The following is a 19,891-nucleotide window of genomic DNA, read 5'->3' on the forward strand; positions in this document are numbered from 1 at the left end:
GAAGCGATACCCGTTAATCGCGATCCTATCCTATCGACTGCCGCCAGTACTTTTATTTCACGTGAGTAATTAATGAAACGGAATGCCGGAATGGACTCGTGCGCTCACGGAGACGTATTAATTGCCGGAATAATTTATAACAGGTGGTCGCTCGACTTCTTCTCCCTGTTTCTCTGTCTCCCTCTTTCTCTCTTCCTTACGAGGTAGACGCATACTCGCTAATTTGCATCATCGATCGCCGCGTGAGGAATCTCAACGCTTCGATTATCGGATGTTTCACGTTGACTCTTCGTGTAGCAAATTTGTAAAATTCGACATTGTTACTTATTAAGTTATCGCTGGTCAATTCGCGGAAATAATTTCTTGATGTGCGCGCGACTAAAGCGGCGCAATTCTGGAAAGGATCGAGTTGTCGTATTTCGCTCTCTGATATTTCTCGGGCTCATATTTACCATACCCAACGCCGAGCACCTGCAAGTGCGAGACGAATCGGTACCGCGGCGACGTCACGCACACGGTAGACCCCCGAGGAGTCGCGTACAGAATGACTCAGAGGCCATTCAGGTTCGTTAAGACGCGTACAAACCCAATCCCACTCATGGTGCGCCTCTACCCGAATACGTAATATGCCCGCATACCTGACGCGATTACGAAGTGTCTCATATAACGAGATATTCTGACATTCCTTTAGCTTCCGTGACTTTAGTCTCTGGTCGAATGCTGAATGACTGATACACGTCGACGATTCTGCAATTGCCGATTAACAGCGTCACTAATCGTTGGATTAGCAACGCGAAACTTTTCGTACAAGTACAGCAAGATGGAATAAACAGATAAAAATATAGAAAGAGGTATAAATTATCCCCTTAAGTAGTTTGAGAAATCTCGTCATAAAGTATTAAATATCTTTTCATATACTTTTGCATAAACTATTGCATTTTGTCTAACTTATAGAGCAGATACAAATTAGATATATCTTGTAATTTATTTTTCAAAATTCTTCAAAGAAAACAGCAATAAAAATCAATCAAGAAAAATCTATAGATTACACATAAAAAAATTATTTTTAAAAATTTATATTTAAAAAAATTACCATTATAATTACTAATATTGGCATAAAACAATAAAAAATTACTTTATTAAAAAAATATATTCTGGGGGTAATTGTGCAGTTATTTTAGATCACCACTGAAGAACTTAATAGAGCTTGTACTTAAATTATTTGATTATTCGTGTGATAATGTGAAAAATAGAAAGAGAAAACAAAAAAAGAAAGAGAAAGAAAGAAAAATTTTTCAAGCAGAAATTGAAATTTCATGATTACAATTAACGTCCCATTAACTAAATGGGAAATGTAAATGCGAAAGTACTTTGAATAATTTAGCATGACAGTCTCTCTGAGTGACATCTCGTCGTGAGTGCAGAATTCATTGCGAGACGCGCGATCCTCATGGCACGCTGAGTACACAAAGTGTCCAACAACCCTCTGTAGTATCATAATCTGTACCACGTGTGTCGTAACGCGAGTCTGTGCAGGCTTGTGAATGCTGATTCACTGCGGTTATTAGCCTGATTAAGGAGCCCAATAACGTAATAGTAATAATAAATCACATTAGGTGCCTCATTACTGGTATGAATCAACCACGCGCACATAACGATACCACAGTGAAATGTAGACTACTTTTATCACGCGGACAGACAACATTAGTCAGAGATCAGGACGATTCGTGGAACGGTGCCAGCCCTCGTCTCTCGTCAATTAATACGAGGAAAGGGGCCTTTGATCGAGAATAACACAGTGTTTTCCTCGTTTAGGTCTTCCAAGCCTCTCCTGCCGTTTCACATATGCAGAACGTTACTTTGCATGCTGCTGCTGTTGGCACTTTTATTGGAACTATCCGAGTCCCTACTGACGTCAGTCGTATTGTCGTCGATATTGACGATAATCACCGTGCTATCCTGTTGGATGTTGCATCGCGAAACTGAGATCAGAGACGGTTTCGGTACCGCCGTGACAGGTGGCGGATTTGCGATAATCTGCCTCACGCGATTATGGAAACTTTATCACTTGCACAGGTAGAGTGTGCGTCGATCCATTGCACGAGATATGAAATATATAATATGCTAATTGTGTGGTATGTATGTGCCTTCGCGTCTTTTCTCTTGCAATTGACACGTAATCTTGTCAAGATCCGGCACAGTTTCGCTCGAAAGCAACTTTACACTTCTTTCGATTAACTGAATATCATAAATTTGCCAATAACAATTTATCTCAAGTTTCGCGCTTATCAAAGCGTTTACTGCATCTTGAGAACAACTACAGAGGAAAATATTTCAGATTCTTCCTGTCCATCGAACACGTTCGATTTACAACAACGGCGATCGTTGCCTTTTGTTGCGGATTGATGGCCATCATCGATGCCTGCAGTTTATATCGTATGGTGAGTTGAATTATTCAACTTTATTGATCGTGAGCTTATACTGTCGATGTGTTCTGTAACCGACTACGTTCTCATTTTTATCAATTTCTCTCTCAAGTTCCATGATTTAAAAAGCACGATGGTTTAAGTAAAAGCAATTTAATGTTTTGCAACGAGGTTTCTTCGGGTATATCACTTAAGAAGTCAAAGGATACCGCGTGTAATGACGTAGCATGTAAGTCTTCTTCTTTTACGGATTCTATCACGAAGATATTTTTATTTACTTTCCCGGCTTCGAAATGCGCTAAAAAGCACGAGCGCCTGGGATTACATTGAACGGTGCTTACACAACGAGTAACTTAAACCGGGAACTAGTACAAGGAAGTTACGATCTTATCGTCGACGATACCCAGTCGCTCTTGGCAACTAGCGTAAATATTTGTTTTACATTTACCGGGTTTGTTTGAACAATAATGGTTATTATCGCATGCACCGTGGCGAGGCGTGCTTATCAAGCACTAACGTCGCGCTTTTTATTCGACACACGTTTGCAAAAATAGGTGCTCTTCGACAAGAAGCTCTTCGACAGGAGCGAGATTCTGCTTTAATGCTTAAATAAATCCTATGTTCGGGTTTTCAATTTCGAATAGACAAAAATAAACAGGAAAAGTTATTTGGAATACGATATTCTAATCGTTCGATTCTTCGAAGCACAGATTGTCTTGAAGAAAAGAAACGGGATTTATAACTTTCATAGCGTACTACGCTATCTTTACCGCGTAAAATGGTTGAAAGAAGACATTTTTTATTTCCTTGCTAAAGAAGCGAACAAATCTGTTACATGTCAGATGACTTTTATATCAAAGTATCTTATATATTTTTCTATTCATTATTCAATTGGACTTTGCTAACTTTTCTTGCTCAATCGTCATGGCATTCGAAGCGCGTGTTCGCGGATCGTTAAAAGTGACGAAACATCATCGTGCGTACGTATGTACACATAACGAACCCTCCACATCTCAACAGGCGCGTTAAAATCTTTCGCGTTCGCGTTTACAACTTTCTTCGACTCGATGAAAACGAAATTCAAGTCCCCTTTCAATTTTGAAGCGCTTCAAGTTTACGAATTGAAATAAGAAACACGTGATTATTTATAAGTATTTAGTGATATAAAAGACAAAATTTGGAAAGACACAACTGGCTTCTATACATGTCTAAATATCTAAACAGATAATTCTCAAATTGGCGAGAAATAGGAAGAAATGTCTGAAATGAAAGTTCTGAAAGGCTTCAAAGTTGATTGTAAGGGGATACTCTGTTGCAAGTTTCCTCTTCAATAAAGTTTTACACTCGACTCTTTCCCTGCGCGAAATGGAATGCCAAACACATCGCGTCTCACTGTGTTTTCTTTCGTTCCCATCGTAAATACATTGGCGACAATGCTTGGATTCGTCAGATAAAAAGAAGCAGACGGTACTTTGTTAAAAGAAGCGATAACAGGCGAAAATCGTATCGGCATTCCGTCTCGCCGTTTCTCAGCAGAATCACCTATCACTGGGTGACTGACCTGCTGTGGCGCGGCTACAGGACACCTTTAGAACTCCACGACCTCGGAGAGCTTCCGAAAGAAGAGACAACGAGAAAGCAGTTCGAGCGATTTCGCAGTATTTACGAAACCGAAAAGGTAATGCTACTTTCTCGAGAAAACTTCTACGTAGTATAATCGGCCAAAAATAATTAAACTATAAATAGTCATTACATATAATATATTTACTGCACGTTTAAAATTTTTTTATTCGAATTCGATCGAATTCGTGTGATATGTAAAATATTTAGATGTACATCATCCACACATGCGCTTTTTCCGCATGTATATTTGTACAAGCCTATTTCTATTTCTAGCTGCGATGCCGAGACCGGAAATTATCTTTATGGAAATGCTTCTGGAAACGAATATGGATAGCTTTTGCGACGGGTGGACTTCTGAAGCTGTTTGGCGACGCTATGACTTTAGTCGGTCCTATGACGATTCCGAAAATAATTGATTACGTGTCGGATAGTCAAAATAACACGAGCGAAAATCTTCCGTGGAAGGTACGGCCTCACGTCTCCCTGTCATTTATCAACGCCGTAATGTACGGCGCGTCTAATCGCCATCGAGGAAATTAACTCTTGCGTTTATTTAGAGAACCATGACATTTTCGGAAATGTCGCGAAACGGATATTTCCTTGGGATCGTAGTTTTCTTCGCGATCATTTTGCAGAGCACACTAAGCCAAGCGTACACTCATATACTCTATGTCACAGGAATACGCTTGAAAACTGCTCTTCAGGTATTTATCTCGTTACGTAAAGCGACATCAATATTCAAGAATCGAATTCATTTTCTATTATTTCCGGCCTTTCCTATTATTTTTTTTTGTATTTCGATATTTCACCGCGCACGCAAGCGCCGAGAAAAACGACGCATTCCAAAATCGAATTGGGCCTTTCCAGGCACTCATTTACGATAAAGCTCTCCGGTTACCTTCTTGGAGTATCTCAGAGGAGGAAAAGCCATCTGACAAGGATAAAGAGCAACACTTACATACGCAAGCAGCCGACATTGGCACCCTGACGAATCTCATGGCCGAAGACGCGTACAATGTGATGAACTTCTTCCGGGTTGGCCACTACGTATGGGCGATACCTCTGAAAGTATATAAAAGTATTTAAATTAGCACGCCGTATCGCATGTGTCATTATCGATATCTTAAAATTGCTTACTCTGAGAAAAAAATATCTAAGAAATACAAAATAATTTGAATAAAAAAGAATTTAGACTGAGATAAGTATGTTATATCTACCACATATAAGTATTATCTTTTAGATATTTTTTTTCTCTTAGTGTAGAATAAATTGTTCGAATCGATTAACATATAATGATTTTAATTGTTGACATCTTAAAATTATTTTAATTATCGATATCTTAAAATTGCTTACTCTGAGAAAAAATATCTAAGAAACAAAAAATAATTTAATTAAAATAATTTGAATAAAAAAGAATTTAGACTGAGGTAAATATGTTATATCTACATATAAGTATTATCTTTCAGATATTTGTTTTTCTCTTAGTGTAGAATAAATTATTCGAATCGATTAACATGTAATAACTTTAATTGCCTTTGCGGCACATATGTTCACGCGTCGAATTTCTTTACAGATCGCCGCTATCGTTTTTCTTCTGTATCTGAAATTGGGCGTTAGTGCAATTATAGGATCAATTTGCTGTATATTGATCGTCACACCGATGCAACTTATCCTCGGAAAACGAATGTCCGTGAATTCTACGTGCATAACGGTGAAAAACAATTTCCTGCATTTAGATTAGTCGATTGCGTAAAATTCCTCGAGTTCTCCCTATGCGACTAATAACGATCTATATCACATCTTGCTTGATAATATCAATCGCCGAATATTTCAGGAGAGAAGCGATGCGCGTCTTCGTCTGGTTAATGAAATTCTTCAAGGAATGAGACTTATTAAGCTACGCGCCTGGGAGGATGTCTTCGAGGATCGTATAGGCAAAGCCAGGGATGAGGAATTGAAACTGCTGGACAAGGACTCTATATATTGCACACTCATCGGTAAATAATTTTGTTTAAATCGAAATATTCATAAATTTCAGTTTATTTCAATGTAGAGCGAAAGATTTTTGCGAAAACATACCTCGCGAAATTTGATAAAAAAAATTATAAGCGAATTATCGCATTGCAAGACTTTCATTACTCAAGCAATTCAATCGAGAAGATTGATGAAATTCGTTTTTTCAACGTTGCAGACTTCGTGACGCACGCCTCCTCGATTCTAGTGACCCTCTTCACATTTGGAATTTATTTCTGGCTGGAAGAACGAAATCTCGATGCGGGAAATGTTTTTGCCAGCCTCGCGCTCTTCTCGCAGATGGCGGTGCCGCTTTTCATCTTCCCAACGATAGTGCCGATTATTATCAACGCCATGGTGAGGAATAACGCTCAATGTAACATCGTTTAAGACCGAAATGACTTCTCACGATGTCCCCTTGCAGATTTCTACTACGAGACTAGAGGATTTTCTCCGGCTTCCGGAAGTGATGAATATTCTTCCCCAGCAAGACAATCGAAAATCGAGTATCGTCGAAGACACATTTTCAAGGAGTCATTCGTACGCCGAGAACGAGGTGAGCATTTTTTTCAAGTTGGAGATCGGAAAGCTACTTTACTTTTCTGCTTTTTATATAATTATAATTTAAATCGAAATAATGTATTAATGTTTCTTCAAGATGAAGGCAAATAAGGTGGCCAGCGTCACAACGTGCGGATCGCTGGACGATATTGTAGAACACGAGGAGGATCTGCAGCCGAGTGCTTCACAAGAGTTCCATTTAACAATAAACTCCTCGGTAGACACGGTATTCGAGCGAGATCCGAAGGTGCCGGACTCTGTCGTCAAGATCACACCGAGTATCTTTACTTGGGGATCCGACGAGAATACATTGGTGGTTAACGACCTCAACTTCCCCCGTGGTAAGCAAAATAAAGACAAAATTGTCAAACGTAAACGAGATATGTAAACGAGATATGTTAATAAAGTTCTCTACATGTTCACGCAAAATATACAGGGCCAATAAGAGCCACTGCTGGACTTTAAGCGCGATAATCAGATCTACGGGGAAGAGTAATATTTTTTTTAAATATTTCACGCGTGAATTTCGTAAACCGCGAGAAAGTAATGATGTTTTACGCGTCAACGATACACAAAAAAGTCTTTAATGGTTTACATAATCACTAAATTATTCACATTATTTCAGGACAATTGACGATGATAGTGGGAAAGATCGGAAGCGGCAAAACATCCTTGCTGCAGGCACTTTTAGGAGAGATTCAGCGGATAAGCGGAAGTGTCGAGTGGACCAAGTAATCTATATATATATATATATATATAAAATATGTATATCTATCTATATGTTTCCTATACTGTCCTAAACCGTTTGACCAATTTGAATCAAATTTTGCACAATTGCTCTCTAGAATCCTGGAAAATATAGGCTACCATCACTATCCCGTCTCTCCAATCTCATTCCCTTGACATCTTATGATAATCCAGGCAACGCCGGGTAGTTCTAGCTAGTTATAAATAATGAAAAGGGAAAACTTAGCAAATTTTTAAAGCTTTCATCAGTTGAGACATCACGTGTCATTTCATTAGGGGCCTGAAGATCGCCTATGTGGCGCAACGACCGTGGCTTTTGAACAGCACCCTGAAGGACAATATCCTCTTCGGTTCGGCGTATTGCTCGCAAAGATACCTCAACGTGCTGCGTGCGTGTGCCCTTCAGCTGGACGTGGATATACTTCCTGGTCGGGATCTGACCAGAATAGGCGAGAGAGGTATCAATCTGAGCGGTGGACAGAAGCAGAGGGTCACCATAGCTCGTGCCATTTATAGCGACGCCGATGTGGTCCTGCTAGTGCGTTTGCCGTATTTTATACCGATTTCATATCAAGGCGCTTAATTGTTCGTACAAAAATTCGCATGTTAACACAACCGGAAACTGCTTCCAGGACGACCCATTATCGGCGTTAGATCAACACGTCGGACAACATATCTTCGATCATGGCGTAAGGAAATTCCTGCTGAGGAACGGTCGGACGGTGATTATGGTCACTCACAGACTGGAGTTGTTATCGACTGCTCATCAGGTTTCACAAGTTTCTCGACCGATCAATTCCAGATCGACTCTTTGAAGAGTCGAGATAACTTTGCACAACAGGAGCCGTAATGAGTGAACATTTATTTTCAGGTGATCGTCATGGACGGCTGTCGAGTTCGCGCGATCGGAACTAAATCCAGCATTGAGGACGCGGATCCTGAATTGGCAGCGGAGTGGAAGATCGCGGCTTCCAGACAGCAAGACGAGAGTAGGTCTCAAAAGACTGCCAGAGATAGATGGTCCTTGATCAGGCTAGTGTCAAGGATCGGATTCAACGTAAGAGATAGACGTACCAGTGACGGATCATGGATCGTCGATCGTGATGCCCACGTGGTAAATTATAGGAAATCAAGTATGTTAAGAATTTTTTTATTTTTTCAACGACAGAGAGAGAGAAAGATCGCGAAGCAGATTTCTATTTGAATGGGATACACCGATTAGAAAACGCAAAATATTACATAACGTCTAGAATATTGAAATAACTTTAGTTTCCTGCGAACTCTTTTCAGAATCCGCCGGTGTTTGTTCCTTTAAGGCTTCGTCGAACAACATTAGGATCGAGATACCTGGCTTACGATCTCACAGATCTTCCAGTGCCTACAGAAGAATGGAGCAGTGGCAGGAAACGATCGAAGACGTGTCGCGATACCGTCAGATCGACGAGTGTTCAACCTCAAAGACAACCACCATTGGTCCTCCGACAGAGCAGCACGCCGATAATTCTCGAAAATCAATATGTTGCACCGAGGTATAAATATTTTATAAATTTTTTTTGTTTCCCTCGTTTTTTCTATTGTAATTTTTGTTTTATATTTTGTGTATGTCTCCTTTTTTGTAGTCCCAAAAGCTATTATTATTCCATTAATAAAGAAATTAAATGAAGTAAAATATCAACAAAAATATCATTTTAATTGAGACTTCCTGTATGATAAGCTAATTATTTTTAGATATTACTACACCTCACATCTACGCCGCGCGTTACTATATTATCTTCAAAATATTTAAAATAATACATTAAGACAGATTAGAATTTAACGAAGTTCTTATTATCAAAGTTTCGACATTAAGACAGATTAGAATTTAACGAAATTCCCACCATCGAAGTTTCGCTTCTATATATTTATGTATCTGAATGTTTGAATAGTGGACTCGTCTCTTTCACGCTTTAGGTATCAATATCTTTCTTGTAGGAAGTGTCGGTCTTGTCGTACGAAACGCGCTTCAACTTACGAAATATTTCGAAAATTTAACGAGCCATTCTTCACATACGAATTTTACAAAAAGAAACGAAGCAAAGAGTCACTTTCTAAATTTCGTATATTCCAATTAAATATATCAATTAAATATTAAATATATTTATTAAATATATCGACAATTACTATTTAAATAAATATTTCATGAAGTATATCATGCAAATATATTATTATCTCCAGTCATTGAGAATAGACTTCTCTTCTATACGTTTATATTTCTATGCAGGAAAAGGAACAACACATACGACAATGGACAACGCAACAACGTGCTAAAGCAATTCTTCTCCACAAGGTTTTCAAACTTTCTTTGCTCCGTATAATATTGCCGCGTAATACTATTGATTGTTGTGACGCGTATGTTGAAAGAATAAAGCGATAATAATATGAATTTCAGGGTCATTGTACAACCAGAGGATACGACGATGAATAGAGACAAAGGCGTTTTACGGAAACTAATGTCTGGTTCAAACAAGTAAGTTATAGATGATGAAGTTATTGAAGTAATGATCAAAAGTGCAAATAACTAAATATTTATTATCTTATGTACTTTCAGAATGCGTCAGCATCAGAAACACGACCAAACAACAGGAAAATTATTATTATGGAGAAAATCACGGAATACTGAATACAGAATCACGGGATACGATATGGATGAAGTAGAAGAGGGTTAGTAATAATTATTGAAGTTATTTTTCACAAATTTTTATTCTTTTTACAAGTATCTTCTTCGTCTTCTTTTCCCACGACGTCAAATGTACCTTATAATTTTTTCAGTATTTGATGACGAGGACGTAGAGCAGAATAAATGTGAACTCGACGATAAAAGCGATCTCGTCACTGGAACGATCTGGATGAAATATTTTCGAGCCGGTGGGTGGCTATCAGGAAACGCTTACATCGTAACGGCTTTGGCCTGCCAAATTCTTCGCGTGTACATGGATCTTTGGCTGAGTCAATGGACAAACCAAAATACTCACACGTCGACCAACGAACATCAGGATGTAAGTAGACTTTCGACACTGTTTCATTTCAGAGTGACAAAAGTATTGTCTTACCCGAATTCGTGTATCAGTCCACAGCAGGCAAAAGGACTATCTCATATTTCGCATGAAAGATATGATAAATTCTATCAATCGATCGATCGACAGTTGAAATCAATCAGTTCTTTGAGAATCTTTTTCACGTAACGACTATTAATACAGATTTATGTCTTTCTTATCATGTAAAGAGAATCTTTCTCAAAGAACTGATTTTTGATAGAGAGAAATTCTTTGTTTCAAAATTATCTTTACATGATAAGAAAAACATAGGTCCGTATTAATAATCGTTACGTGAAACTTATCTTAGATAAGATACTCAGATTTTTATTCAGAGTCAGATCCAAGTTCTTGAATTATGATAAGTATGACATTTATATCTGTAGTAGCGATTTAACTGAAAAAACTCTCATCTAACTCTAAATTGAAATTTGAATATTTTACGTGAGGCAAATTTTAAATAATGACTATTAATACGGGCTTTAAAAAGCTGTATTAATAGTCGTTACTTGAAACTTGTCTCAAATGACGTACTCGGGTTTGTATTTAGACCCATATTAATAATCATCAATTGAAACTCATCCTACGTGAAATACTCAGATCGAATTTAATGTTAGATTAAAATTTTTTATTCGAATAATATATGCGACATCACATTTCTAATTACGATTCAACTGAGAAATTCACATCATTCTGAATTTAAATCTGAGTATCTCACGTAAGACGAGTTTCAAGTAACGACTATCGATACACTGTAAAAACTGATGTGTTAAATTTAACATTTCATGTGTCCCAAATCGTCCAGTCTCATTTATGTATAAATTTAACACAAAACAAATGTGGTAAAAAGTAACACGTATAATATGTAAAAAATTAACACAAGAATTTAACACTTGAATACCGTCAGGAATCACAGTCTGTGTTAAATATGTATAATATTAAATTAACTAAAATAAAACGTTACTTTAATATTTGAGAGAAGTATTAATCTACGGTTTTAATGAAGTGAAAATGTTAAATTGACATAATCTATATCTGACATATTAAATATGTCAATTTAACACAACCTGTGATTCCTAATGGTATTCAAGTGTTAAATTCTTGTGTTAATTTTTTCCATATTATGCGTGTTACTTTTTAACACATTTATTTTGTGTTAAATTTACACATAAATGAGAGTGGATGATTTGAGACACATGAAATGTGTTAAATTTAAATTTAACACATCAGTTTTTACAGTGTACCGACTAGAGTCGATATGTTCTCCGATCGGGTATAATTTTGAACGTGTTCCTCTTTCTAGACGATGTCCTACTTCAAGGTGTACATCATTATTTCCGTGGGTTCCATTCTTGCGTCGCTTCTGTACAATATAGCGAGTCAATGGGCAGGTGCCAGAGCGAGACGAAGATTGCATCGGGAGGCTGTATCCGGGCTTCTCCGCGCGCCCATCTCGTTCTTCGACTGCAACCCCATCGGCAAGATCCTGAATAGGTTCAGCGCTGATATGGCTGTCATAGACAAGGTAAAAAATAGTCAGCTGGCTTCGGTAATCCACGGTATATATCGCTCTTGCAATCGTCGCTGAGATAATCGGCTTTCACGACGGACATCGTTGAAAATAAGTGACAGGCGATAAGGAAACTGACGCTCGATTGATTCTTGCGATTATTATTAATTTTTTTTTATTTATTAAGAAATTATCCACGTCGATCAAGAGGCTGACGTTCTTCGTACTACTCTGCGGCTCGTCGATGATCATCAACATCGCCATTTCGCTATGGTTCCTTTTCGCTGCCTTTCTAACCAGTTGCGCTTACTATATGTTGCAAAAGTTCTACAGGCGAAGCGCCAGACAATTGCAACGCCTGGACGGCAGGTATTAACTTTTTCTAAATGGCAGGTATCACTTTTTCTAAATGCTAAAACTCTCCTCTATATAAGTTTCAAAAAAGCATTAATATATTTGAGGAGATCCTTCTCACGCGGACGAAAAGTAAAGGTTTTCCCTCGCAGTGAGATCCGCGCGTTTTTCTCTACTCATAATTATTTGTCTTTCTCTACTTGTTTGAATACCTGAGAGCGATCAGAAATCGTTTGAATTCTTATTGAAACACTCGAACATATCATCAATTAATTATGCAAATATTACTCGCAGTACAAGAGGTCCGGTGGCAGCGCACTTTTCAGAAACTCTAGCGGGTCTTCAGACATTAAGAGCATTCAAGCAAGAAGACCGCTTTATGAAGGAAGCAATGAAACGTCTTGACGCGAACACTAACGCGTTTCTTATCCTGAACGCCAGCGACAGATGGCTGAGCATCGCGTTGGTAAGTGTGACGAGCGAAGAAACGTCAAAAAACAATCTAAATTTCTTAAAAATAGATATCGTGCTTCTCTTTAGAAAATGTTTAACTGTTCTTCGAAATTCGACACAGTTCTAGTCTATAACTCGTGTCGATTTGTCGATGTTAATGGCGGATTAACTATCCATTGTCATTACTGTCTCCAGGATTATCTGGGCGGTGCTATCGTGGTAACAGGCATTTTCGCAGTCTTACATTCTGCCGAATTATATCCAAGCCGCGTGACACCCGCTCTAGTGGGTCTGGCGATCAACTACACCCTCGTAGTACCGATATACTTGAACTGGGTGGTCAAATTTACCGCGGACGTCGAGATGTATATGAGCAGCGTGGCTCGAATATCCGCGTACACGGACACGCAACCGGAGAATTATTACGAAAACGGTAACTATTCGCTGCCTGAAATCTCATCATTAATCGGCATAAATGTGAAAAATTTACAAGTTAATAAATTCTTACTTCGCGTGTCGAGACAGATATTCTGAGTGAAAAAAGATCGCGACAGACTTGTAAATTCTGAAATTATGAAGTCTATTATTAACATGATATTTTGTTGACGACAAATGCAGTCTGATGCAAATGAATAGTAGAAATTTTTTCGATCTCTACGCTGAAAGAAAAATATCTAAAAAATAAAAAAGATATTTATTGGGTACTAATGATATATTTATTTAAATCTAAATTCTTTAAGAAAAGGTTTCTTAAGTAGGTTTTAAGAAAATGTATATTTTCTTATTTAAAAAATATTTTATATGAGTAAGTATGTTGTTAATATCCGTCGAATAAGTATTTTTTTATTTCTTAGATATTTGTTTTCTCTCAGTATACAATTGTGCCGTAATTTTCTCACTAATAGCCATTTTCGTGTGACGAATTTCAGGTTTGCAAGTGCCCGATAACTGGCCCAGCAAGGGAGAGATCATTTTCGATAGCGTTTCCTTAAGTTACGACACAGACAGAGACCCTGTGATCTCAAATTTAACTTTAAGAATACCAGCTGGACAAAAGGTGATTGATTACAATGTAATAATGAAGTTAAAATGTAAAGATACGTGGCTTGCGCTATTAAAAATCATGTTGGAAAATTCAATATGATAAAACGATAATCATTTTACCAACCAATAACCTTCAGATTTTCTTTTCACTCGGATACGCAATAAAATGTTAATCTCGCCGAATGCTGTTTACAGTTAGGTATTTGCGGGAGAACCGGAAGCGGAAAATCGTCGACCGTGATGGCTCTCTTCCAACTAATCGAGATCAGTCGAGGCTGCATTTTGATAGATGGTATCAACATCCGGCAAGTACCACTTCGTACATTGCGATCGCGACTGTTGGCCATACCACAGGACGGAATAATGTTTAGCGGCACGATTAGGTACTTCGAAACGCTATCGTATAACTTTATTACCAGAAGTTAATAGCAAAAATATGTTATAATCTAATCTTATCACTTTGCTGTAATAAACCAAACATTTTTAATTGTTTAGAGACTTTATTGAATTTAACCTTAATGGATATCTACAGAGAAAACTTGGACCCGCTTTCGGAACACGAGGACCACGAGATCTGGCGAGCCTTGGAGCTTTCTCAGATCAAGGAAGTTGTAGCCTCGCATCCTGATGGACTGAGTGCGTAAGATTTCTTTTTGAGTTCACGAATATCATGATAATTTATAAATGGAATCAATAAATTATTAGTTAGTTTAAATTTTCTGGAAGAAAATTTTATGATGCTAATTGCTTAATTTTGGCGCAGATTTTGAGGTTCGAGAGGGCGGTGAGAACTTCTCAGCCGGCCAGCTTCAACTTCTATGCATGGCGCGTGCTGTACTTCAGCAATCAAGTATCGTCGTTTTAGACGAAGCGACCAGTGCACTCGACGTAGCCACGGAGAAGTCACTTCTACAAGCGGCTGCAGTCGCTTTCGCCAACAAAACTGTGATCACTATCGCGGTTAGTAAAATATTTCTCATGAGAATAAAGTTTTAACCTCAAACACTAATTACAAAGCAGATATTAACACATATACTATATATATATAATTAATTATCGAATTAATTTGAATAACGTTATTTTAAAATGGCTACTTGAGTCATGACGTTATCATAAGATGTCTATTAATTTGATGTTTCTTAATTAATATTAATATCGAATTTTAATCTCTCCAGCAATCGATACGACCGCAATTTCAAACGAAACTAATATTTTTTTTGCAGCATCGAGCGATGGCTTTGTTGGATTGCGACCGTATCGTCGTTTTCGACGAAGGTACGATTGTCGAGGAGGGTTCACCGGCAGAGTTAATGCATCGGCAAGACGGAATCTTCGCCACGATGTTAGAGGCGATTCAACGAAATAACGAACAACGATGATTGTGAAAAAAGCGCTTCGGGTAAAATACTAAATTATTGATATCTCTGTAGTTATTGACGCTTCAAAGAGAAAACCCGATTTTTCTTGCAACCAGCATTGCAGGTAAACTTCTTGTTTAAACTTTATACTTTCAAAAAAGAATTTCATAACTGAACAACTGTCGCAAGAAAATTCAGATTTTTCTAAAATGTCAATGATTAAATGGAATCAATAATTGGATGTTTTATTCTAATCGAATAATCGCTATCGATTAGTAACCATTTAAATCAACTTTAGACAACTTTAAGCGATATAATTCACGACAAAATTTTACTAGTAATTTGACGTAGCTTATGATGCAGAAAACGCTTAAATATTTGTAAACACTGTATAAATACAATTTTTGAGAATTTTTTTAACGAAATTTCGCGTTGCAAATTCTGTATCGCGAATTATGGATCGTCTTTAAAGTGAAAATTCAAAGACTGTTTTATGAATTTAACGTTTCTTTATAATAATTTTTTTATCGAACATTAACATCTTAGAATCGACGGTTTTATTTTTTTTATATTAATTAAATATATGTACGTGTAATTAATATTCGCTATCTTTATAAAATAATTTATCAAAAGTAATTACATAATAATAATTACTTTTTTACCAGAGAAATTACTGGAGACAGCAATCTTCAGTGAATATAACACAAAGTATAGTATATCTTAAATATACTAAAATAAGTGAATATTGTTCCCTGAAATATGAACAACATCGAAATTTTCTGATGCGTATCGAAATGGCCAATTTTAGACGATAATTAAAGTAAATTTTATCAATTATAAATATTTCTGCAAATTTGAGAGCTTCGAAATATCTTTCGTAAGAGTTCCCAGTTATATTTCGTGACGTAAAAGTTGATTTTATCAATGAGATTATTTTGAATTATTCTATTATTGCGCTCATATCAACGCAAGTGAAAATTTCGATGAAATATTTCGGGCGACGTGAAGAGAAAAGTAGGATCTATCCTCTGCAGTGAATTGTACTTATAACCAAACTGTTGAGACTCTTTCATCGTTCTCGCATGCGATTGATGTAATAACGTAAAAATTGGCATATCCCTGACAGATATGACAGATATAACAGAGCTTAACTCTTTTGTCGGTAATTTTCTACGTGTCTCTTTTATAGCCTTTTTACAATAATAAGTAGAGAATTTAGCGTGAGATCGCAAAAATTAAGCATAAGTTATGTACAAAAGCGCCAGGTTGAGTGAAGGCGAATCAAGTACAAAGAAATGACTAAAACTAAGCACTACAGATGTAAGCGCAATAGACTGCGATATGATATTGATGAAGATGAAGATAAAACATTAAACGAAGTCAAATTGAATTATGTTAAAGTACATCAATTCGATACGTCCGACCTGAAGAGGCGCACACAGCGTACAGCTGTTACCTGAACGCCGCCCGGTATATCGCGCGGATAAGCGAGTGCCAAACGATAATAATTAACAATACCCCCACGTCGTCGACCGCGTCTACTACCGTGGAAAACGCGAGCTTGCTTTTCTGTTAGTGGCACGGGGACCGACCTGTCGATAGCACCGTCTGGGTAGCCGGTTATCAGTATTTTTCGGCGCCGAATTATGGATCAGTATGGCCGACGATAAGCCCGACACACGTGGAATCCAGCGTTGAGACACGGCAACACGCGCTGAAGCTCTTATTGACACAACCGTGACGTCGACTATCGCGCAAGAAAATTCTTCCCTCTAGTCGAGGGACAGGCGCGCGGCGGACCGATTATAACGAGGTGTCTCGACGCACGATGTGAATTTGCAAAGAAAGGAATAAAAAGAGGGCGAAGATAAGATGGCGACAAAACCGCGATAATTATTAGTGAAATTTCAATCCAGTGGTGAACTCGTCTATCGGCGATCTGATCCAGGGCGGAGCGCAATCTCGAGATCTCGCCGTGAAATTTCGACGTTCCGATGGATGAACAGTGAACGATTTGAGGGAAATCGCGGCTTACAGAGCGACTCGGCGCGAGAGCGCTGGTGACGTGAAGGTGTTTGCGAACGTGTTCCGCGGGAAAGTCACAGGTTTCCGGGACGATACGTCGGCGCGAGATCGCGGAGTGACGAATTGTGAACAAGGTGGATCGAGATCATAAAACTCGAGAGGTGAGTATTAGAATGAAGCACACAGACGTAAGCGTTATCGCACTGACACTCGAAAGAGCTACCTTGGTTCGTAAGTAAATTTTTATGTCGCGACGTGGCAGGAAGTGTGCAATTTCGAGAATGCGCGGGTGTAAAAGGCGCGATCAGGTCGATATCGCGATATCTTCGCGATTTGCGCGCACAAGCTCGTTGTGGAACGAGCGTGCGGCACTTCGAAGTGTTAATAACTGCCATTGTGTTCACTTGTTTAATTGTTTGCATTGAAAGTCCTGGCAAGAAATAGAGATTAAAAGAATTAAAAGAAATCAAGAGAATTAAATGTACTAATATTTTTCTAGGAAAATCTCGATATTAGTAAATTATTTGATAACTTTCAAGTTATCATCAAGTTATCATTTAATAAAACATAAATTATTATCCGAAGTTAAAATTATTTTCGCAACACGGAGAGAATTTTAAATAGTACAAATTATTATAGAATTTCATAACCGACGAACAGATCGATGTTCTACAGTAATTTATTATCTTTTTACTTTACATGTGCTATTTATATTTTGAGAACTAAAATGTGCTATCAAAAAATACCTTATGGTCCTTAGTATAGACCTAAAATAATCTTTAGATCCTTACATAGACCTTATTAACAATCTACTTTTGAACTACTAGAAATATGGTAAAATTGAAAAAAATTACATATGAAAAAAGAAGAGAAACTAATATTTTCTCCGTAAAACAATTATCCTGGAATATTTCACAAAGAGAAAAAGAGAGAATAAAAAGAATAAAATGCATATTCAGAAATCTCACAATTACTGTATGAGTGATGATATGCTACAATTTTTTTCTTTTTTTATCGTAGCCTATCATTATCAGCTCAGTCATGGTTATCGCTGATCAATTATCATTATTCATATTATATTAAAGCCGAAAAAGACAGATTTCAAATTTCGCGAAAAACAGAGGAATTCAATTCGCTGTTTCCGAGCGATCAAAGAGATACCGCGTCAAGAACGATAATCGCTCTTGATTCGATTAGATATCGCGTATGTGAATCTCACATCTCGCGAGATCGAGTAGTACATATTTAAATCAACATGAGGTGAGTCACGCAGTTGTATTAGCCTAATGACGCCGATAGGAAAGATGTTCAATGATAAAGAAGGAAGGACATATGACTGCTCGCCTCATTGAGTCGAAGCACGTGGACAGGTAACGAGCGCGGAGTCGTTCGAATAAATTAACGATCAGGGAATTGGGTTTACAGACCGAATATAGATCCTCGCCGGCGCGAGAAAAATATCAAAGCGTCGCGGACGGTGTTGTCACTCGGTAACTCCCAGTTGGCGTAATTGTTTGAGAAGAACCGAATTATGCCTCGGCAGAGAGCACGATAAAGACATCGTGCGTGTGATACAAGATCGTCGTTTCGAAGATAAGGAAGCGGCAAATGTCTTTATGAAGAGCAGACAGCCGTTGATACAGTCCACGGAGCTAACAAACTCAAAAGATTCTCTCTAAGACCGACTAGCGTCAGTCAGCGTTTCATTCTCTGAATCATTCCGAGAAGTGAATTATCCCCAAGTGTTCGTTGTTTAAAGAGTGAGGAAAAATTTCACGCAATATGCAGGTCAGGAAGAACGGCGAATAAAAGTCTAGACACATTTCTGTACACGCATAACGGACAAATAATCTGCAACAACAAGAATCATAATTTTATTCCGTGATTCGAGCTCTTAGGCGTCGAAGCATTTTTGGAACAGAGATCGAGTCATTTAGGAGTTCCCCAGATTTTATTACGAATTAAGACACCTTGCTGAATCAGCAAAATTTTTTACGACAATCGAAAGAAGAGAGAGAGCAAATATATATATGTGTGTGTGTGTGTGTGTGTGAGAGAGAAAAAAAGAGAGAAAGAGAGAGAGAGAATGAAAGAATTTATTATAACTCTGAGATCGATGACCTCTTTATACAGATTAACATGTAAAAATTTTATATCTAAATTGAATACTAGGTAGCGCTTAATAGCTTTAATATTGCTTACGCATTAGTCAAGAAATGCAAGTAAACAAAATAGCGAAAAACACAAATGCAAAAAGAATAAGAGAGAGGGACATAATTTAATATATTCATGTTCTAATATTTCTTTCACGAATTTTCACAAATTTTACGATACATCCCCGCAAAATAGGATTATGCTCGGCAACACTGTAGTATAAATCAGCATGAAAAAAGCAGAATATTCCGCATGCAAAAAACTTTCAATGAAAATAAGTTCGGCACACAATTCTCGTGACTTTAACTCCGGTATAATTTATCGCGATAAATATATTTTGAAAATAAGAAAAGAATAGAAAGAAGGAAAGCGGAAATGTGAAGTCACTAACGAAATGGCCCTCCTATGATTCCTATTTTTCTTTTTTTTTTTTCCTTTTTGTAAATGCATTTTGTAATGAGCAGGACAGAGATGAAACGAGGAAAAACTGTGGTGTATATATATATATATATATATATATATATATATATATATATATATATATATATATAT

General features: G+C 37.5%; 1 protein-coding gene across 1 annotated transcript in view; it reads left to right on the forward strand.

Annotated features, from left to right (window-relative positions):
- Positions 1-19,891, forward strand: part of LOC116848054 (ATP-binding cassette sub-family C member Sur) — a 38,787-nt gene that overhangs the window by 7,147 nt on the left and 11,749 nt on the right. Inside the window, exons 4-32 of the mRNA XM_032823791.1 lie at positions 1,816-2,076; positions 2,339-2,441; positions 3,877-4,104; positions 4,323-4,514; positions 4,607-4,753; positions 4,917-5,117; positions 5,623-5,760; positions 5,884-6,046; positions 6,241-6,419; positions 6,487-6,618; positions 6,721-6,964; positions 7,249-7,354; positions 7,647-7,908; positions 8,003-8,140; positions 8,242-8,484; positions 8,661-8,899; positions 9,631-9,696; positions 9,799-9,876; positions 9,958-10,070; positions 10,179-10,405; positions 11,745-11,966; positions 12,139-12,320; positions 12,600-12,771; positions 12,954-13,191; positions 13,688-13,815; positions 13,998-14,185; positions 14,335-14,438; positions 14,566-14,762; positions 15,026-15,164. Of these exons, the coding sequence (XP_032679682.1) occupies positions 1,816-2,076; positions 2,339-2,441; positions 3,877-4,104; positions 4,323-4,514; positions 4,607-4,753; positions 4,917-5,117; positions 5,623-5,760; positions 5,884-6,046; positions 6,241-6,419; positions 6,487-6,618; positions 6,721-6,964; positions 7,249-7,354; positions 7,647-7,908; positions 8,003-8,140; positions 8,242-8,484; positions 8,661-8,899; positions 9,631-9,696; positions 9,799-9,876; positions 9,958-10,070; positions 10,179-10,405; positions 11,745-11,966; positions 12,139-12,320; positions 12,600-12,771; positions 12,954-13,191; positions 13,688-13,815; positions 13,998-14,185; positions 14,335-14,438; positions 14,566-14,762; positions 15,026-15,164 (5,030 nt within the window). The remainder of the gene's footprint in view (positions 1-1,815; positions 2,077-2,338; positions 2,442-3,876; positions 4,105-4,322; positions 4,515-4,606; positions 4,754-4,916; positions 5,118-5,622; positions 5,761-5,883; positions 6,047-6,240; positions 6,420-6,486; positions 6,619-6,720; positions 6,965-7,248; positions 7,355-7,646; positions 7,909-8,002; positions 8,141-8,241; positions 8,485-8,660; positions 8,900-9,630; positions 9,697-9,798; positions 9,877-9,957; positions 10,071-10,178; positions 10,406-11,744; positions 11,967-12,138; positions 12,321-12,599; positions 12,772-12,953; positions 13,192-13,687; positions 13,816-13,997; positions 14,186-14,334; positions 14,439-14,565; positions 14,763-15,025; positions 15,165-19,891) is intronic.

The sequence above is a fragment of the Odontomachus brunneus genome, unplaced genomic scaffold, assembly GCF_010583005.1.
Source record: "Odontomachus brunneus isolate Ranch 3 - 2012 unplaced genomic scaffold, Obru_v1 Obru_scaffold_088, whole genome shotgun sequence".
NCBI lineage: Eukaryota > Metazoa > Arthropoda > Insecta > Hymenoptera > Formicidae > Odontomachus > Odontomachus brunneus.